The 21,798-nt window shown below is 33.6% G+C and overlaps 1 protein-coding gene across 2 annotated transcripts in view; it reads left to right on the top strand.

Annotated features, from left to right (window-relative positions):
• The window catches only part of LOC110457295 (microphthalmia-associated transcription factor-like), a 58,105-nt gene that overhangs the window by 15,197 nt on the left and 21,110 nt on the right, over nt 1–21,798 (top strand). Inside the window, exon 1 of one of the 2 annotated variants that reach the window (XM_021508501.1) lies at nt 6,474–6,670. The exons of the other annotated variant lie outside the window; for it this stretch is intronic. Within the exon in view, the coding sequence (XP_021364176.1) occupies nt 6,564–6,670 (107 nt within the window). The 5' untranslated portion in view covers nt 6,474–6,563. Of the gene's footprint in view, nt 1–6,473; nt 6,671–21,798 lie in introns of those variants that run through there. 2 annotated transcript variants of the gene reach the window in all.

Genomic DNA, 21,798 nt, shown 5'->3' with positions numbered 1-21,798 from the left:
TTCTTCTTCTTCTTCAGCCATGAACTTGTCCGGAGGTCTTCTCAGAAACTACTGGGCGGATAATCATGAAACTACACACATATACTCATTAGGGGGTCTAGGTGTGCAACAAGCTATTTTTATCTCGACCGGAAGTCCAAGATGGCCGCTATGAATTTTTGAAATTTTGGGGAATTTAAAATTTCTAAAGGTGTTCGCTAAGGTTAGCCAATGTCACCTTTCCTATTTTGAATGTTTTACATATATTTTCCAATGCATTCCAAATTTGGCATGTAGGTGTATGATGGTACCGCAAACACAACTATGACATCCGTTTTCTAATTAAACAAAATGGCCACCATATACTGGTTTCTGATTGGTCGAAGCTCCGTTGTAGTTCGATTTAGTTTAAATTTAGTATGTATGTGTAATATGGCATTGCAAACTCAACTGCGACATGTGTTTTCTAATTTGACAAAATGGCCACTATATACTGGGTTCTGATTGGTCCAAATATAGATGTTGTTTGATTGTTCCCGGAATCGGTACATAAGAGTTTTGAGTGATGCCGAACACAATGGTAACAGTTTCGAAAAGCTCAGTTACCATGATAACGAAATGGTGGCCTCTGATTGGTCGAAATTATTAAGTTGTCTGATTCTGTCCAAAATAAGTACATAAGGGTTTTTAGCGATGCCAAACACAATGGTAACAGTTTCGCACAACTCAGTTGCCATGGTAACGAAATTTGGCCCTCTGATTGGTCGAAATTTAAATGTTGTCTGATTCTGCCGAAGTCCGACAGGGGTCGTTGGGGGACTTCTGTAACGGCCATCCTTTACAATTAGTACTAGTTATTCTGTGTTCTTCTTCCTATTATTATTCTTCAGCCATGAACTTGTCCGGAGGTTATCTCAGAAACTACTGAGCAGATCATCATGAAACTACACACATATACTTATTAGGGGGTCTAGGTGTGCAACAAACTATTTTTTTATCTCGACCAGAAGTCCAAGATGGCCGCCATGAATTTTTGAAATTTTGGGAATTGAAAATTTCTTAAGGTGGTCGCTAAGGTTAGCCAATGTCACCTATCCTATTTTACATGTTTTATACACATTTTCCAATGCATTCCAAATTTAGCATGTAGGTGTATGATGGTACCGCGGACGCAACTATGACATCCGTTCTCTAATTAGACAAAATGGCTCCCATATACTGGTTACTGATTGGTCGAAGCTCCGCTGTAGTTCGATTTCGTTGAATTTTAGTATGTATGTGTAATATGGCATTGCAAACTCAACTGCGACATTTATTTTCTCATTTGACAAAATGGCAACCATATACTGGGTTCTGATTGGTCGAAATTTAGATATTGTTCGATTCCACACAAATTTAGTATGAAAGTGTTTTATGCAATTGTGAACCTTTTCTGATGTATCTTTGTGACTATGGGGACAGTTTGGGGGACTTCTGTAATGCCTCCCCCCATTACAATTAGTACTAGTTTTCTTTTGCTTTGGGAGGAAGATGTCAGTTTGATTTTTTAGTCCAAGATGACGCAATTGCCTATAAACCCCACACTATTCATTTTTAAACACACTTCAAAGTTTGAAGGTAAAAGAAAAAATAAATAGTATCATTGACTCATAAGACATAAATATCCACTTGTCTTGTCTATTAAATAATAATTCCAAATAATTTTATATATCGTATTATTAAAATGTTCTAGGTCAGACAAAATGTATGGAACTATAGATAATATAGATAAGCTTGTTCACCTGGTGTATTGTGATGAAAGATATTTACGTAGCGACACAAAAATAATCTCGTGGGATTTCTAAAAAACAATTTTTATGGAAATGTAAATCTTTATCATAATATATAACTAAACTAACGATGTTTGTCAAACGTTCGAATTCTCCAGACAGTAAACAAGTCAAATTAAAATTGAGTCACGCAGCTCTGTCCGTCTTAAACTGAAAAAAAGTAAAAGGCTTTGATAGAAACGAGACATATTTGTTACAAAATAGCAGTAATGTGATACATATTTTCCACATTATACATAGGCAATATTATTGTTAAGAAATTCGCGAGAAAGTATTAGTTTAAACATATTTTATGGATACAAAAGGATTGGGCACAAGTTATTAAACTCATATGAAGCCCTCTCCAAAAGTATTTCAGCAGACTGCATTCTATTTGGACTGGGTATATTTAATAACATATTAAAACATCTCCTGTTTAAATGGTCATGCTTTGTGACGTATCCCTGTACTTCTGGGACATAAGTTAACATTTGACATTTCTTTCATCCATCATTTATATTTGTAAAAGCAATTTTGCAAATGCGAAAAACTCATTGAATTTCATAGGAATTCCAACCCAGTTAAGAAAAAAAAATCCATTGCTATTATGTCTTTAAACTAGCTCTCAGTTATAATGCCGATTCATAAGATAATCGTTACTGACACATTATAGGGAAAGTCACTTTAATAGAAAAGATTTTAATGTGTAGTATGGTCGCTTATATCCTTAATACTTAGTTAATTAGGATCTGTGGACTAATAGGGTGACATTTGTAATAGGTAGTGCATACGTGTAGCTTGACCTGAGGGGTATTCTATAGTTACAGAAAACTATTACGAACCAATTACGTAACCCAAAATGTATGTGACACCTCACATTTTAATGCCTCTTAGCTTGACCACCACCCCACCAGGTTAAGTGGTGTTGACCAACACTGCGCGCGTTAAAGAAATAGCGAGATACTTCTTAAATATTATGTCAAATCTTTAAAGGCAACATTGGGCGACGACGCGGCTTTTATACCTACATATAACTAGGTTTTTGTACACATTGAATAGCTATGAATGTAAACCGGGCGTACCAACGACAGTCATTGTACTGCATTATCAGGACAGTCGTTGATGATCTTTGGGTGTAAGGGTTATTTAACATTATGTTACAAATAGGATATTTTCCAGAGACATTGGCTCATGGCGTCATTATTCCTTTACATAAAAAGGGCGATAGAAACAATGTTAATAATTATAGGGGAATTACATTAATTAGCCATTTAGCTAAACTGTTTACGTCGTTGTTAAATAAACGTCTGTTAAAATGGAGTAAACGAGGAAACATTGTTTCCTATGCTCAGTTTGGTTTTAAGCCTGGGTTTGGTACAAGAGACGCAATTTTTGGATTACATAGTTTAATTATCAATTCGATAGAACGAAACAAGAGGCTTTATTGCGCTTTTATTGGTTATAGTAAGGCATTTGATAGTGTGGCACACCAGAATTTGTGGTATAAACTTTGGAGAAGTGGTATTAGGGGTAGACTACTAATGTACGTTCATGTGTGAAATTACATGGTAAAATATCCGCCATGTTTGATTTACATGTCGGATTATTACAAGAGGAATCGTTATCTCCCATGCTTTTTTCATTATTTGTAAATGATATGGAAAGTGAATTTATAAATTCTAATTGTCAAAGTTAGGAATTACAGTTGTTAAACCTGTTTATGCTGATGTATGCGGATGACACAGTTTTATTCTCGGAGGATGCTACCGATCTTCAGCATATGCTAGATCGTTTACAGACATACACTGAAAATGGAGTTTAAATGTTAATATAGAAAAAACAAAAATTATTGTTTTTAGAAAAAGAAAAAGAATTTTACCTTCTGAAATTTGGACTTTCAATGGTAAATCTATCGAAATTGTTGATAAGTTTTGTTATCTTGGATTAGTTTTTTAAAAACTATAATGGAAGATTTACTGTAACACAAGATACATTAACTTGTCAAGGACGGAAAGCATATTACCACTTAAAAAGAAAAATGAAAGAGTTTGCCCTTAATACGGAAACTAACATGCCTTTATTCGATACATATGTTGCATGCATATGGAATTATGGGTGTGAAGTTTGGGGGCATTATGTCTCGCCACAAATTGAAAAAAATCATCTCCTTTTTCTCAAAGACCTATTAAATGTTAAGAAAACTGTCAATACTTCTATGGTTTACTTTGAAACTGGGAGATATTCATTATAAGTGCAACGTAAAATGTCCATAATGAGATATTGGTTAAACTTTTTAAATACTAATAACTGTGTTTAAAATCATGTTACGACGCATTAGTCGAATTGAATATCAGAAAGCCTAATTGTAAAATTAATTGGGTTTATCAAATTAAGCATGAACTATGTAGTTTGGGTTTTGATTATATTTGGACTTGCCAATATGTACAAAATGATTTTTTTTTTTTGCAAATGTATGCTCAACGTGTTCATGATGTATTTATCCAAGAATTACGCAGTGCTTTTGATGCATCTTCAAAATGTTATTTGTACAAGCATCTTGTTGATACCTTTTGCGTCCAGTTCTATCTGACTAAGCCCATTAATAAAAGGATAAAAAATGTATTGAGTCAGTTTCGCATGCAAGCACACAAGTCTTAACATAGAATCTGGGCGCTATAATAACATTCCAAGAGGTCAGAGAATAATTATGTACAGTCTGCGATAAAAATGATATCGAAGATGAAGTACATTTTGTACTACTTTGTCCTGCATATTCTGATTTAAGAAAAACATACATCAAACAGTATTATTATCGACATCCAAGTGTCTATAAACTAATAGAATTATTTACCTGTAAAAGTCTTAAATCTTTAAATAGACTGGGTAAATATTTGTGGCACGCTACTGCTAAAAGGAAAATTCTCCTCGCTCAGTAGTGATATTATATTAAAACATTATTTAAAACTACTTTGTTATAAGTGTACATGTATGTATAATAATAGTTATTTGAGATTCGTTAATAGCGCGTTAAATAGTACTTAAATGACATCCCATGATTCTTTCTGGCTGTTTGAAGCTATATGTAGTGTTTTCATTATGATGTCATCCTTTCATGTCGTCACATATATATACAGGTAGTAACGTCACACCACGGACTTAGATATCTAATCTAATTCCGTGGTCACACATATGATTTACTGTTATATACTGTCCTTCTCACAACTTTACAAAAAATAATGCTGTAAAACTGCAAGTGATATCATTATTACATGCCTGTAGGCATATATATATTTGAATGAAATTGTCCTCCGCCATCTTGTACATCACATATACATTTTGAATATTTAATTATGTATCTTTCTAACCTATATATGTGCTGTATTGCATTTGGATATAATAAAACTTGAAACTTGAAAAAGGGTTACGTGTATTACAACATGCTTTACAATCTTAAAGGTCATCGATAACTAGTTTTACATGCTGAATTTTCATTGTGTATTTATGTATCTATATGTACCCAATGATATTGGTAGCCTACATCACGGAATAAGAGTATCTAACGCCTTGCCTACATTGAGCCGCTATCAGTATATTATCTTCTTCAATTCAAATGAGGCCTTTTTATTTTACTTTTATCTAGAAATATTATCAAGGACTTTATCTTAAAGTTACTGTGATAATACTGAGTATCTTAACTTGAGTTTACGCTAAATATGATTGTGTTTATAAAATCTATGGTGATTTATATGTTGGTTGTTTTCGCGGACTTTTTTTCTCACACATACATATGCACATAAAAGTGTAAAGTACTAGGGTCATCCTCGATACTCTATTAGTTGTGGCTACTTTCGCTCTCTGCAGTGATCATACGTCTCTGGTCGAAGTTAATACATTTTATCAAGGATAAGCCCGCTAGGCTTGGTGTGATAACTTCCCAAACTATATAAATATGTTTTAATTCATTAGAGAAGCTTGTGAACCGTTGCTCAATTATTGTACTTAAGACTTATTTTTTTTATTGATCCACTATCAATACGCCGCATTTTGATTTTAAACATAATTCATTGCCAATTTTAATTATCCATGGGACTGAGCACAAGTTAAACAACTTATACGAAGCCCTTCCCTACGTCGAATCTCCATCAATACACTATATATACATTGTATATTAATCATAATTCATTATCTTAAAATACTGCTAAGATAACAATACTATAATTACAACTTTATCAGAAGAGTTAAACGGTTTGGATGTTCATCTTTAAAATATCTAAGAAAAAGTCAACAAAAAAACGCTGAGTTTATTCTATGAAACCACGTAAATTTATCACGAATTGATAGGCCTATTTAGACACAAATGCAACATTTATAAGGTTGTTATATATAACGTGATAGGCCTAACTAAAATTTACATGTAAAATTATCAGTTTTTTCTTTACAAAACGCTTGTAATATTAAAGACAACAATTAGGGCTTAGTTAGAGATGAAAGAAAAATACAATCTTAAATTCTTAATCGTTTTCCCTAATTTAAATTGTTAAGTACATCTACTTCAGTCCTGACATGGTTCGCAAAAGACAGAACGAAAGCACGCCAAATCCCAGTGACGTATTGGGAATTTCCCCGACAGTGACGATATTTCTATTTATAAATGCGCTCTCAGAAAGCTAGATTCTGATTGGTGGATTCAGATGTGGCCATATTGAAGGAAATATAGAAACATCGACGAAGTTGTGTGAAAGAAAAATAGATAGTCGGTCTTAATACTGTCAAGAAATGCAAGATTCTGGGATTGAATTTGATCTGATTAGTCAAATCGAAGCTGACGCGCTGCTCGATGATGACAATTTCTACGCACTGAAGAGCAAAGTGATCGTTGGAAGGTAAATACCTCCCCGTTTATGAGGCAATCTTTGTCGACACGCGTTTTAGTGTGTCATGGTTTGTGTATTCGGATGTATTGCAAAATCGACAATTTAAAACCAGTATTTTGGCAGTCATTTATAAGATCAGGACACATGCGTGTGTTCGTGTACAGGTGCTGCTCACGACCTGGCGAATGTTGCCTCAAACTACCCGTAATATACAGAATCATTCATGCCTAGGCCTATAGGGGGCGTTTTATTTAGGCCTATACAAACAAACCTACATCCATTGTAACGGAGTCACGATCGATAACAAAGACATGAACAATCTGTGGATTTTGCTGTGACAACCGAATTTCTACTTACGACACTGAAATGCTCTGTCCATATGTTAGAAACAAATGTATATATTGTGTTTATTTTATCAATTGACAAGCTTTTGAAATAATTTATAACAAGGTACCCGTTCTAGATAGTGACCCCGACCAGACACTGATAATGAGACGGGTAGGCCTAGCTTTATACCTGTTTGTATAAGGTAGACATGTGTCTAGCCTGCAATGTACAACAAAACAGCACATCCGGGGTGTATGCTGTTTTGAAAAGAAGTTTACAGACAACTAAATCTGTGTGTAAGAAAACCTGCTTGTATCACCAAACATTTATTAGCTCACCTGCCCGAAGGGCAAGTGAGCTTATGTTATGGTGCGGCATCCGTCGTCCGTCCGTCTGTCCGGCCTCAACTTTTTGTTTTAAACAACTTCTTCTCAATAACCAAAAGGCCTAGGTAGAAGATATTTGGCCAGTAGCATGCTGGGATCAAAGGCTACCAAGTTTGTTCAAATAAATGACCTTGACCCAATTTCAGGGTCACAGGGGTCAAATATGTTAAAATATTCAAACAACTTCTTCTCAATAACCAAACGGCCTAGGTAGAAGATATTTGGCCAGTAGCATGGTGGAATCAAAGGCTGCCAAGTTTGTTCAAATAAATGACCTTGACCCACTTTCAAGGTCACAGGGGTTGAAATATGTTAAAATCTTCAAACAACTTCTTCTCAATAACCAAAAGTCCCAGGGTACTGATATTGGGCCTGTAGCATGCTGGGATGAAGGGCTACCAAGTTTGCCCAAATGAATGACCTTGACCCACTTTCAAGGTCACTGGGGTCAGATGTCTTTAAAATCTTTAAGCGACTTCTCCTTAATAACCAAAAGGCCCAGGGTACTGATATTGGGCCTGTAGCATGCTGGGATAAAGGACTATCAAGTTTATTCAAATGAATGACCTTGACCAACTTTCAAGGTCACAGGGTCAAATGTCGTAAAATCTTCAAGCGACATCTTTTCAATAACCAAAAGGCCCAGGGTACTGATATTGGGTCTGTAGCATGCCGGGATGAAGGACTACCAAGTTTGTTCAAATGAATGACCTTGACCCACTTTCAAGGGCACTGGGGTCAGATGTCTTAAATCTTCAAACAACTTCTTCTCAATAACCAAATGGCCCAGGGTACTGATAATGGGCCTGTAGCATGCTGGGATAAAGGACTATCAAGTTTATTCAAATGAATGACCTTGACCAACTTTCAAGGTCATTGGGGTCAGATGTCTTTAAATCTTTAAGCGACTTCTTCTTAATAACCAAAATGCCCAGGGTACTGATATTGGGCCTGTAGCATGCTGGGATGAAGGTTGTTCAAATAAATGACCTTGACCAACTTTCAAGGTCATTGGGGTCAGATGTCTTTAAAATCTTTAAGCGACTTCTTCTTAATAACCAAAAGGCCCAGGGTACTGATATTGGGCCTGTAGCATGCTGGGATGAAGGGCTATCAAGTTTGTTCAACTGAATGACCTTGACCAACTTTCAAGGTCACAGGGGTCAAATGTCGTAAAATCTTCAAGGGACGTCTTTTCAATAAGCAAAAGGGCCAGGGTACTGAAATTGGGCCTGTAGCATGCTGTGATGAAGGACTACCATGTTAGTTCAAATGAATGACCTTGATCCACTTTCAACCTAATGTCCTTGTTCAACTATCAAGGTCAGAGGCGTCATATGTTTAAATCTTTTAATAGGTTTTTATGAAATCTTAAGATTACAAGTGTTAGATTAATAACAGGTGAGCGATGCAGGCCCATTGGGCCTCTTGTTAAATTTGCTTGGCCAAGGGGTCCGTCAACCTAGCTTAGGACATGAACAGGTGGAAGGCGAACCTAAAAATAACATGTTGTCGCCCTTTCTGAGAACTGACAACAGTACAAAAGACAAACATTGTTAACAAATGGTAACACACACTTGTTTAAACTTGTATCTAATGTAAACAAAATGCTACACATTTATTCAATTAATATTTTGTTGAACTGTCAACATTATATACAATAATCCATTTCAATTGATTATTGAATTCATTACACTATATATTATATCTGACGTTTTAAGGATGATTTTAAGAGTTATCATTTATAACTTAACTAAAATATCACTCATTTTGTACATGCAATACAAAAAATGCAGGGTTTCAGTTTACCACCATTTGGGGGTTTATATGACCCTCTAAAATGGCTTTTGACCCTCAAAATATTATAGGCTTGCTAAATGGGTAAGACTTTGTGATTTATGTTTCAAGTTACCGGGTAATACCCCCAACTCTCAAGTCTTGCAAAAATACTGAAATATATATCTGAACTATATATTTCTTGTCTTTCTAAACAATCTATCAAAACCATCCAGCATCCAAATCATATCGCTTGTTTCCAGCTTTATTTGTCAACAAAAAGTTGGACTGGGTCTTCTTTGAAATGTAACGAGAAAGAGAGCAGTGTGCTTCCACCGGGGATCAAACCCACAACCCCCAGCTTCCCAGTCTGCCGTTCTATCGATTGAGCTAAAGGGAAATTCCCTGTCATCACAAAGCTAGAAGGCGGCCATAATCCTACGTACAATTAAAATCTGCCTCCGAAATATTTTTAAAGATAATCATTTCTGTCCTCTTTATGAAAAATGGATGTAGAAAGCATACCAGAAACACTATGAAACAGAATGCAACAGGTGTGTCATTGAAAGTATGAATAACCACAATACCAAAACAAAAACAAAGTGGTGTTCGTAATGAATGTGGAACTCACCCGAAATGATTATGATATAACGGTTTTATTATTATAATAAAAAGACAGTTTACATATCAAATCACTTATTGACCCTCTAACAATCTTGCAGCTACATGTATGTGTATTTTTATAGGTTGAAGGTCAATTTTCGGTCTGAAATAAAAGCAGTCTTGTAAAAACCTCTGAAGATATTTCTCAAAACTCATATATAAGAATTGTAATGTAACAATAACTGAATCAGTCAAACGGAAAATGGGGACGACAACAAATGATATCAACTATGAAACAGGTCCAGTACACTCTGCCGATTGAGCTATATTGCTGTAAAGACCTATAATAGCTCTATTGACCTATTTGAAAAAGGTCTTTTGAGCTATTTTTATGTGATTTTCTTTTTAAAGGAAAGCGAAACAAAGTCGCTTTTAAAAGAAGATTTTATCATTTGGTTGATAACAAAAGACATTAAATATAAGTATTCTTTTTAAAAAAAAATGATGTAAAAAAAATCGGAAATTTTACATTTATGAAAAATGAAAATAAACATTTAAATGTATACTTTTTGTAGTCAACATTACCATATACCTTATTGTTTTATGCGACTTTGCTTTGATTTAAAGGGGCTGGTCGGGGAAAAAATTACAAAATAAATGGGTCTAAATGCGTTCTCTGGCCTTCCAATAGTTATACCACGGCAATATGATGGTTGATTTCTGCTTGCAATGTCCAGTTTTGACCACTGAAATCTCGGGGAAGCCCCGCGTAAATTTAGCGCAGATCTATTTATATATGTCACGTGGTTGTTTCGAAAGTGAGGCAGTGAAGATAACAACAATAGCACGCCGTCATGTGCCATGTCAGACTCAACTAGCGGACAAGACATCAATACTATACGTAATAATTGTTTTCAAAGGTCATGTATGATGCAAGTGTAGTATTCCTACCTATATGTTGTTGTTATATATAACGGTATTGATACCTCGTGCCTGTCATGACTTTTGCATGCATCTTTTTCTTTCGCCGCGATGTTTACATTTGGCCTTGTTGATGACGCGCGTGCGGTAAAATTACATCACTGATCTGGGTCAATTGAGAGTTTTAGACTGTCAGGTGACGATTTAGGATTTCTTTAATATAATTATAATTTTTACTCTTAGGGAGTGAATTTCAGCAAAATTTGAATCAGTATATTTCATAAGAAGGTATATTAAACATGTGTATGCCATTTTAGCAAATATGACATTTTTTCCCCGACCAGCCCCTTTAATGAAAATTGAAAACTGAGAAATTATAGCTCAATACAGCTTTAATTTATAGGTGAATATAGCTATATAGGTCTTTAAAGCTATATAGCTCAATTGGCAGAGTGTAATGGACCTGATGAAAGACACCGATTTGTCACAGTTTGTTATGAACTTTATACCAAGCAGCTAAGGGTAGATTTCAGTATATCTATCCACGTTCATGTACCTGAAACATACCTGTGTGATAAGGATTCAGCTAGGTCACTCAATATCTGTGTCTCTGTTATATTGTATGTGCTGTATTACTGTATTTGATGTATTAAACACCCATCCCTTATTACCATCTTCCATCCCTACTCCATGATATACCAACTAACTCAAGAAAGAGGGTCTATCGTGGCAACATTTACTGCCAATATTAAGATTGGAGATGACATGATAATGTTCATCTGCCTGTTGGTCTGTTTCACCTTCTTTACCACACAATAACTTAAGTTTCAATGGGCTAATTCTATTCAAATTTCTTGCAGTGTTTCAGCACTGCTTGCTTGTGAATCCTTTTAAGATCTTATGGTCAAAGGTCAAGGCCACTTGTAATTGGTTTCCATGCAAATTGACTTCCCCTGGGTTTATTAAACTCAGTTTCCCTAACACTCTTTCCTTACGAATGAGGGTGCCGTTTTTGCCTTTAAGGATGTATTATATGAATTTTGTGATTTAAAGCAATACTTGCCATATTTCCTTTTCATGCATAACAAAATATTACAAACGCCCGAATACAAACAGTTGACCAAGTAGTCTTTAGATCGGTTATATTTTTTGTGAGGAAATGAAACCTACTCCCCTTTCTGACAATGCTGTCATCTTCAGAAAGATACTTCAGACTTGCAATTTCGAAATTTTCATATCAACAGCATAAACTTCATGCTCTGGTTCCTTAAACTATCTTTTGTGTTTTTTATTCAACTGTGGAACTCTCTTCTACTGCTGAAAAAAAACCTAGTACATTTTTGTATATGATGTTTGAATGTTATAGTCAACTGGGAACTAGATTTACTGTGCTAAAACATATGTTTTAATTACAGTACAAATGACCTTGACATTTGACTTCAGACCTATGAATTGAATTTGTGTTATAAAAAGCTGATTTTAATTGTATTTTTTTTCCTACACACATCTTTATTTACATTAAGTGATCAATTAAACAGCACTAAATATGAAGTTCAAGTTTCTCAATATCAAACTAGAAAACATTTTCTTTTCAACAGATCACATGTCTGGCATATAATAGAAAAAGTTTTTCTGTTTCATTTTTTTAATATTTTTTTTAATATTTTTTTTTATATTTTTTTTTACAAATAATGCTCATATAGTTGACCAGTTGCGTAGTTGAGTAACCTCACATTGACATACACCAATACCCCTAGGCGATTAAATTGTATGCCCATATTTGGACAGGTCATCATTATAAACAATAACAGCTGTTGATGTGGTGAACAACTTCAGCAGGAAGTCTATCCTTGTGTCATAGACAGCTTAGTCCGTGTCGATACTGTCCCCCAATCAGATGTTATGTTTGTCCGTATAAGATGCGGAGATACGAATGACCTGAATTTCCTAACCACTCGGTATGTATATATTTTCCAGATTGCTTCACTAAAACAACACGCGTCACCTTCCGGACATATTTTGGTTTTGAGTATATATAGGATATAAAAAAAATACATGACATCTATCTAGTTGGTTGTAAACAATTTAAGGTATTACTCAGCTGAAAACAATTTTGGCTTAGTCACATGGTCAGTTTTAATTTAGATTGTGTGCAGTTTTGCTGACATATAGTGCAAATGTAATAACATGTTTCATTGTCATGTGAAAAAAAGTTAAAAATATTTACAACAACATCATTGTATGTTGTTGATGATTGTCATGCAGCGCAAGGTAAATAGTCTCCTGAGGCCATATCTTAGTATTTTGTCTGCCAGGATATTTTTAGCATAATACCTGAATTTAATTTAGAATTTTGTCGTTAGACTAATCATCATCAGAAAAAGTTAATACCCATTCAAAGTTAATGCATGTGGCCGTGGCCATGGTGGCATAGTGGTTATGGTGTCTGGCAATCTATGATCACTGTATAGCCCTCCATCCCTGGGTTGTGGGTTTGAGGCCTTTGTGGGGCATTTGCAAGGAACTGGTTGCAGGTCAATGTTTTTTCTCCAAGTAATCCAGTTTTCCTCCACCACTGAAAAGACCATAGCTGTTTCTATAGGAAATCCAGGGTATAATCTATTGGTTGATAAGACATATATAAAAATTGAAAATCTTAAAAACAAAATTCAATTTTTTTAATTATTGGAAATCCAGTCAAAATCGAGCTTTGTCGAATTAAACTTTTCAAAGAAATTTGAATTCTAAAAGCCAAACTTGCAGATAAGTTAATTATGTGTCAAAATTTTCCTCTGCATCAAATATGACGCTATGTTTTATTTCATTAATATTATATTTCCACTCATTTCCTCGAGATTTTGGTTAGTGTTATAAATTAAGGTACCAACAAATTGAACAACATTATTACTGTCATCACTAATGTGAATTGTTTGTTTAGTCCCTTCCATAAAGATCAGATGTTGTGATTAATTTTACAGAATTAAACGTATACATGTTCAAAATTTGAATTTTTGAAATTAGAAATAAATGGAGGAAAACCCCCAGAAAATCGGCAGGGGTTTAAGACTTGGGTCATTTACACTGCAAATTAAAAGCCTGCGTTGAACCAATATGTTACCATGCAGAAATTCTAAAAAGTGCAACATCAAAAGAGAGCATCCAATTTAAGGGCCATCAAGCCTATGAATTAAACAATGAAGTTTGCAAGATACATAACTTGACAGGGGAGGTTACTCTAAGTCAGGAAAGCTCATTTTGAATGCCTCATCTTCTATATAGAGAGGAGAATACTTCCAAGTCAGAAAAAAAAAGTCTTCTAAATGATGATTAATATGAATCCTTGTTGTAAAACTGTATACATAGATCAGGACTAGACAATTAACAAGAATCTACACACATCTGAATTTTAACCAAATGATACTTACTTTTTTTATCAACACTTAAGTTGTAGCTAAATTTTATTTCTGTTCAATTTTTATATATATGTAAAAGTATGCATTTGACAATAGGCTAGTGTTTTTTTAATCGTTAACCCCAAAGTAAACAGGTAACATGTTGCCTATATCAAACTTAGATTTGACAGGTGTATTATGAACGGATGTAGTTCAAAGATTGTGTAACCGATCAGGCCCCTTCGCGGGGCCCTTCCACACTGGTTGTGGCCCTAAATGACTCAAATTATTTAATGTTAATGGGTGCATTTCCTTTGATAAATTGTTATACTTGCCTACCCTGACATAGAAGTTCCTATCTATTTTTTTGTTGTGCTACAAAATAATCCTGACTTTTGATTTTGTCTTAAAATAGCATGAAGAATAATTATGGTTCAAAGGATGTAGGTGTATACTAAACAAAAACACTATCTTTCTAGCTTTCTAGCTGATTATATTTAGATAAATGTCCAAGGCTACCATTGGACAATTTGCACATTGATGTTTTACCTTATTTAACAGATCTGATTAGCTATTCATTCACAAAGACACCTTAGTGTAGACTAGATGCAACAGCTTACCAAGACATTTGTTTAAAATTTTGTTCTGCTTGACTTTCCCGAACGAAATCCTTTAAAGTCTTGTTTCACGCTACTTTTACGTAGGTGTTGGTGCTCATATTTCATCACGTTTTTGTTGGTCTGTGTTGTCAAGTTTTGATAATCATAGCAATAATAAACTTGACAAATTTTATGTTACCGTATCTGTGAATTAAGTTAACAACTCTTTCTGCAACCATCAGTTATATATAACACATGCCACAGTTCAATGAACCGGAATTAATGTTGTCGCTATTTAAAAATCATGATCCGGATGCATTTTCTGAAAGTTTATGACCCAGAACTAGGCGAAACCGGCTAATAAGTCTGTCAATCCAGGGCGTGCATCCATTTTAATGAAACTGTATATTCCTTCTAATTTGAATTTTTAAGGCTTATCATATAGATTGTGATACAATACAGTGACATTATATATTGTCGCATGTCAGCAGAATTGTTTTTTTAATCAAGTTTTCGTAGAAAATCAGAAATGACATCAACATATGTACATGTANTAGTTCCTTTCAATCTGAGAAATTCATACAATTATTATAAATATTTCTCCGTAATTTGCGTAAATAAACATCTTAATCATCTTTCTGTTTAGGTTTGTATGTTGTCAGTATAGTTAAGATATATTTAACACCTTAACGTTTTAGCCAATTAAACTATTATACATATTTGTTGGGACCGTTCACACAGTGGAAAAAATGAAATTAAACTACTCTGCCAAAATTATATAAATATGAGTAGTAATAGACTTGATTGATATAACATGGAATCTTGTTCTAGTAGTTGTATTGAGTTTTTAAAAGTAGATTTTTCATTGAAATGTGATGTCTAAAACCTTTTCACCTTCAGAATGATGGAGAATGTGAATTCACCTGTTACATTTATCTTAAAAATGTTTATGGATGGTGATTTTAAAATGTCAAAAGCCAGGTAATTAAATGTAAACGATATGTATACTGTCCAGGTGAAAAAGAATTACATGCTACACGTACAAAAAATTGTTAGCTCCAAAATCTGCTGTTGGAAATTATGATTAAAAGGAAAAAAAAATGTTTTTAAAAAGCAGCATAAATATATTACTTGCATAAGAAGACATATTTTGAAATCCCTTTAATTTGTAAGAGAGCTTATCTTGCTGTGAAATCTGTACCAGTTTTGTTTGAGCCTATCTCAACTCCCTAATCTCAATTCTACAATATAAGTTTATGAAGAATATCCACATGAACAAATTTAAGCTCCTTTACCTTGAAATACACATAAATACAGAAATAATAAACTAAAGATGTGTAACAATATTTTTAAATCTTAGAATGAATTGGAAGTTATTACCGGATATGAGTTGAGTGAAATCATATGTCGGGTGAATATATGCGGTGCTGGTAAATGTACTTAAATTGAATTCAAAAGATACTGTGCAGTGATAGTTAATGATCTGTAAGAAAATTCATACCTTTTTAGTTTTTAATGCTGGCTGCTTTTAAAACATTTGAGTCATATTTTCTTCAAACTTTTCACAGATACTGTACAAAACTAGTTCATGCATATTCAACATATGTACATGTAGTTCCTTTCAATCTGAGAAATTCATACAATTATTATAAATATTTCTCCGTAATTTGCGTAAATAAACATCTTAATCATCTTTCTGTTTAGGTTTGTATGTTGTCAGTATAGTTAAGATATATTTAACACCTTAACGTTTTAGCCAATTAAACTATTATACATATTTGTTGGGACCGTTCACACAGTGGAAAAAATGAAATTAAACTACTCTGCCAAAATTATATAAATATGAGTAGTAATAGACTTGATTGATATAACATGGAATCTTGTTCTAGTAGTTGTATTGAGTTTTTAAAAGTAGATTTTTCATTGAAATGTGATGTCTAAAACCTTTTCACCTTCAGAATGATGGAGAATGTGAATTCACCTGTTACATTTATCTTAAAAATGTTTATGGATGGTGATTTTAAAATGTCAAAAGCCAGGTAATTAAATGTAAACGATATGTATACTGTCCAGGTGAAAAAGAATTACATGCTACACGTACAAAAAATTGTTAGCTCCAAAATCTGCTGTTGGAAATTATGATTAAAAGGAAAAAAAAATGTTTTTAAAAAGCAGCATAAATATATTACTTGCATAAGAAGACATATTTTGAAATCCCTTTAATTTGTAAGAGAGCTTATCTTGCTGTGAAATCTGTACCAGTTTTGTTTGAGCCTATCTCAACTCCCTAATCTCAATTCTACAATATAAGTTTATGAAGAATATCCACATGAACAAATTTAAGCTCCTTTACCTTGAAATACACATAAATACAGAAATAATAAACTAAAGATGTGTAACAATATTTTTAAATCTTAGAATGAATTGGAAGTTATTACCGGATATGAGTTGAGTGAAATCATATATTGTCGGGTGAATATATGCGGTGCTGGTAAATGTTCTTAGATTGAATTCAAAAGATACTGTGCAGTGATAGTTAATGATCTGTAAGAAAATTCATACCTTTTTAGTTTTTAATGCTGGCTGCTTTTAAAACATTTGAGTCATATTTTCTTCAAACTTTTCACAGATACTGTACAAAACTAGTTCATGCATATTCAACAGATATGCATATATGTTAATGAAGCTGCTAATGGCGATTAGTTGACAGCAAAGGTTTTGTCGCCTAACAGTCTAAAAACGTGTTTGCTGTTTTATTATTAGCTGCCTTTCATTGGCAGGTATCACATAATGTACTGTCTTGTGAGGATTCAACATTTCCTCTGCTTTTGGGCTGATTTTTTTCTGAGATTTTCACTGCTTCCCCCCCCCCCCCTAAATTGGTACAGTTTAACTTGTTAACTGCATCGTCAGACTCAGGAAATCTAGTCGCTGTCCTTACATAAAACCCCAGAAAACATGCAAACATGCAACAATTAATATCTTTCCTTAATTTCTACCTTTTGTCTATCATCCTGCTCATCACACAAAAACCCAGAACATGATAAAATGCAACATTTAGAACCATACTGCCAAATACATGTAATAAACAATTGCAATCTACAATATGTTGCTTGGTTTTACGAATGTTTCTTTCCGTCAATTAAAGATGCACAATAAAACTGGAAACTGCGCATTAGTTTTAATTACTAGTTTGTATTAAAAGTTTCAATCTTGGGAACATGTTTCCATTGACAAAATTGACTATAAACAGGTTTATGGGGGACAACATTGACAACATCACCATCAACTTCACAACAGCAGTGGAAAAAATCAGATTTCATTTTCCAAGGTCCAGGATTACACTGTGTAGTATCCTACCCAAGAGAGGGAAAAGTGCACAGAGTGAAAAAATTAACCATGCCATTTGCAGTGTGAACAATTTTGTGAAAACTCTGTGTAAAAAAACAAATCATCATTATATGGAGCTAGAAAAGGGTTTCATCAGTAAAGGACTACCCATCAAGGGGTGTTACGATCAAAATGATGCCACGGGCATTCACATCAGCCCACATGGAGCCAACATCTTAGCCAAGATGATTCAGGATCATGTACAGGCCAACAAAGGATCGAAAAAGAGGACTATTAGTGCTGCCTCTATGAGCCCTTTAGGAGGAATCTCCAAACAGGGTAGGGTAGAGGAAGATGAACAATCAGAAACATGAACTGATGAATAGTGAGTACAGTGTATTATACTAATCACAGATGAACATTACTTTTTATGGAAAAAAACAAAAATCCAAAAAAAAACTTTAGTGAATTTTATTACTATTACTAATGCAATTTTCTCATGCATCTTAAACTTATATCTATCAATGTCAATGGTTTGAATGATTATGTGAAAAGAAGGAATATTTTTCACTGGTTAAAATGCCAAAAAGTAGATATTGCATTATTGCAAGAAACACACTGTGGTGACAGTAATATACAAAAAAAGTGGGACAATGAATGGAATGGAAATGCATACTGGGCAAATGGGAACTCATCTTCAAGGGGAGTAGCTATTCTTATAAGGAAAGGGCTAAACTTGAAGGTCTCACAAATTATTTTTGACACTGATGGAAGATTTATTATTTTAAAACTAGAAATAGAAACAGGTACCTTTTGGTTAACTAATGTATATACACCAAATGAGGAAAATGATAAAATTTTATTTTTCAAGAACATGAGGCAAAAACTCAAAGATATAAGTGGTAATGACCAGAAACATATTCTAGTTGGAGACCTTAATTGTGTTCAAAATATAGAAATGGATAGGAAAAATTGTACATCACATGTTGAAATAGGGCAAAATGAACTAAAACTACTAATAACAAATCTGGCTGTTGAAGACATTTGGCGCCGTAGAAACCCAGGATTAAAATCATATACCTTCAAAAGAGGGAGGAAACAATCAAGAATAGATTATTTTCTAACAAGCAAATCAATTGATCACATGATAATAAATTCCAGTATAGAGTTATGTCCCTTTACAGAAAATGACCACTATGGCTCACCTGTTGTGATTCTCAATTTAGATGAAATTGAAAGAGGAAAGGGATACTGGAAGATGAATTTTGATATAATAAAATCAGATTGTTTCAAAGAAATGTTTAAAGTTTTTTGGAACAATTGGAAAAAAAATATAGAGGACTATGAAAGTAAAATGAACTGGTGGGAACTTACAAAAATAAAAATACAACAATTATGTGTTACATGTAGTCATATAGTTAATAAACCAAAAACATATATAAAAACAATAGAATCAAAATTAAAAGAATTGCAAAGGAAAAAGGATATGGGTTCAATATATAATGAAAGGGAACTTTTAGAACTTACATCAGAAATTCAAACTTATTATAATAATCTTGCAGAGGCTGCAAGAGTAAGGTCAAGGGTACAATGGAACGAGGAGGGTGAAAAATCTACTCGTTACTTTTTCAATTTAGAAAAATTGAGAGCACAAAATAAACAATGGTCATCAATTAAATGTGAAAATGGACAATATAGTTCGGATATAGATACCATCTTAAAAGAACAAGTAAAATTTTACCAAAAATTATTCTCATCTGAGGGTTCGGATGAACGAGAGGCAGCAAAACTTTTAATGAATATAGACACCAAATTAACAGAGATGGAAAAGAAAAACTGTGATAAAATTCCGACAGAAGAAGAAATTCAAAAAGTTATCAAAACTCTGAAAAACAATAAAGCTCCGGGTAGTGATGGCATTATCTCAGAATTCTATCAACTTTATTGGCATAGCATCAAAAAGGAGTTTACACAAGTAATTGAAGAAATATTTATTACCAAAAAACTATCATCGTCACAGTATAGGGGGATAATTAGACTCGTGTACAAACAAGGGGAGAGACTAGATATAGCCAATTGGAGACCAATCACACACACTACTTAATACAGACTATAAAATCATAGCTAAGATAATTGCAGAGAGAATTAAACCTATATTACCAAATGTCATTCATAGCAACCAAAGAGGCTTTATTAAAGGTAGAAATATTGAGGAATCTATATGATTGCTGTCCGATATTATTGAATATACTGATATAGAAAAGAAGGGAGGGATAATAATTTTTCTAGATCAACAGAAAGCATTTGATAGAGTAGAATGGAGCTGGTTAGAGAACAGTTTAAGGAAATATGATTTTTGGAAAAACAATGATAGAGTACATTAACATGACCTACAAATATTCCAAAAGCTGTATTCCAACAAATGGCCATATGTCCAATTTCTTTAACCTATCACGCTCTGTAAAACAAGGATGCCCTTTGGCTCCAATTTTATATATAATTCAGGCAGAGGCACTTGCCTGCTCCATAAGGAAAGATAAAAATATAACAGGTATTGACCTCCCAGAAGTAAATAATATAAAAATCCAAGCAAAAATAAGCATGTTTGCAGATGATTCGCAACTGTTTCTAGGTAAAGAAAATTCATTGCCGTTTTTATTCAAGATTTTAGAAAAATATGAGAAAGCATCAGGTGCACGGGTAAATAAAAAGAAAACAAAAGGTCTGTACATAGGCAGCTGGAAGCAAAGACCCCCAAACTATACAGATATATCATGGGTCAGAGACAATATCAAGGTATTAGGAATATTTCATGGTTATAGTATAGATAAAACAAGGCTATGGGAGAGTAAAATTAAAAAAATTGAAAACAGAATCAATACATGGAAAGTGAGAAATTTGTCATTAGAAGGGAAAACTCTAATAATTAAATCCCTTCTATGCTCTCAGTTAACTTATGAATTAGCACAAAACACCATACCTGAAGAATATTTACAAAAAATAAACAAATTAATATATAAATTTCTTTGGGGTAGTAAAATAAATAAGGTGGCAAAAGAAACTGTGTATTTAGAAAAGGGGCAGGGAGGGTTAAATATGACAGATATAGAGATAATTGTTACAATGAATAGAATCAAACTAATATATAGAGTAATTCATAGTGAAATACAGACGTGGAACATACTAGGTAAACACTTTCTGCAAAGCTATGACAGAGCTTACAATACAGATTATTTCTTATGTAGATGCAGCAACACTCATAATTTGGAGTTGAAAAAAATTCCGGCAATTTATCGGGAGGGAATTTGGCATTGGCAAAAACTGCAAAAAAAAGTACCTGTAAGCAGTGCAGAAGATGTCCTTAACCAAAACCTATTTGGGAATCATAATGTATTATTTAAAAATAATCCACTTTTTTTCAAAAATTGGGCAAGGAGTGGAATAACAAAGATAAAACATATCTGGAATGTTGTACAAAATAACTTTATTTCATCAGAACAATTACTGGAAAAGTTAAAAAGTAAAAATAACTGGATATCGGAATTCTCAAAAATCAGAGGGGCCCTTCCGTCAGGGTGGAAAAACATACTACAAAATAATAATGAAAACAATATTAGTGCCTTTAAAATTTCAGATGACTTAGTTTTCACTTATAAAAACAGCATTTTAGCCATGAACAAGTGTTTTAACAAAATAATTAAATATATATTGTATCAAAATAGTAAAGAGATAAAATCCCTTCAGAAATGGAATGATCTTTTTGCATTGGACTGGAATGCCATCTGGCTCTCTATAAATAACAC

The sequence above is a fragment of the Mizuhopecten yessoensis genome, unplaced genomic scaffold, assembly GCF_002113885.1.
Source record: "Mizuhopecten yessoensis strain PY_sf001 unplaced genomic scaffold, ASM211388v2 scaffold9073, whole genome shotgun sequence".
In the NCBI taxonomy this organism is placed as follows: Eukaryota; Metazoa; Mollusca; class Bivalvia; order Pectinida; family Pectinidae; genus Mizuhopecten; species Mizuhopecten yessoensis.
Note: the sequence above shows the minus strand (reverse complement) of the source record. Positions and strands in the feature narration are given on the sequence as shown.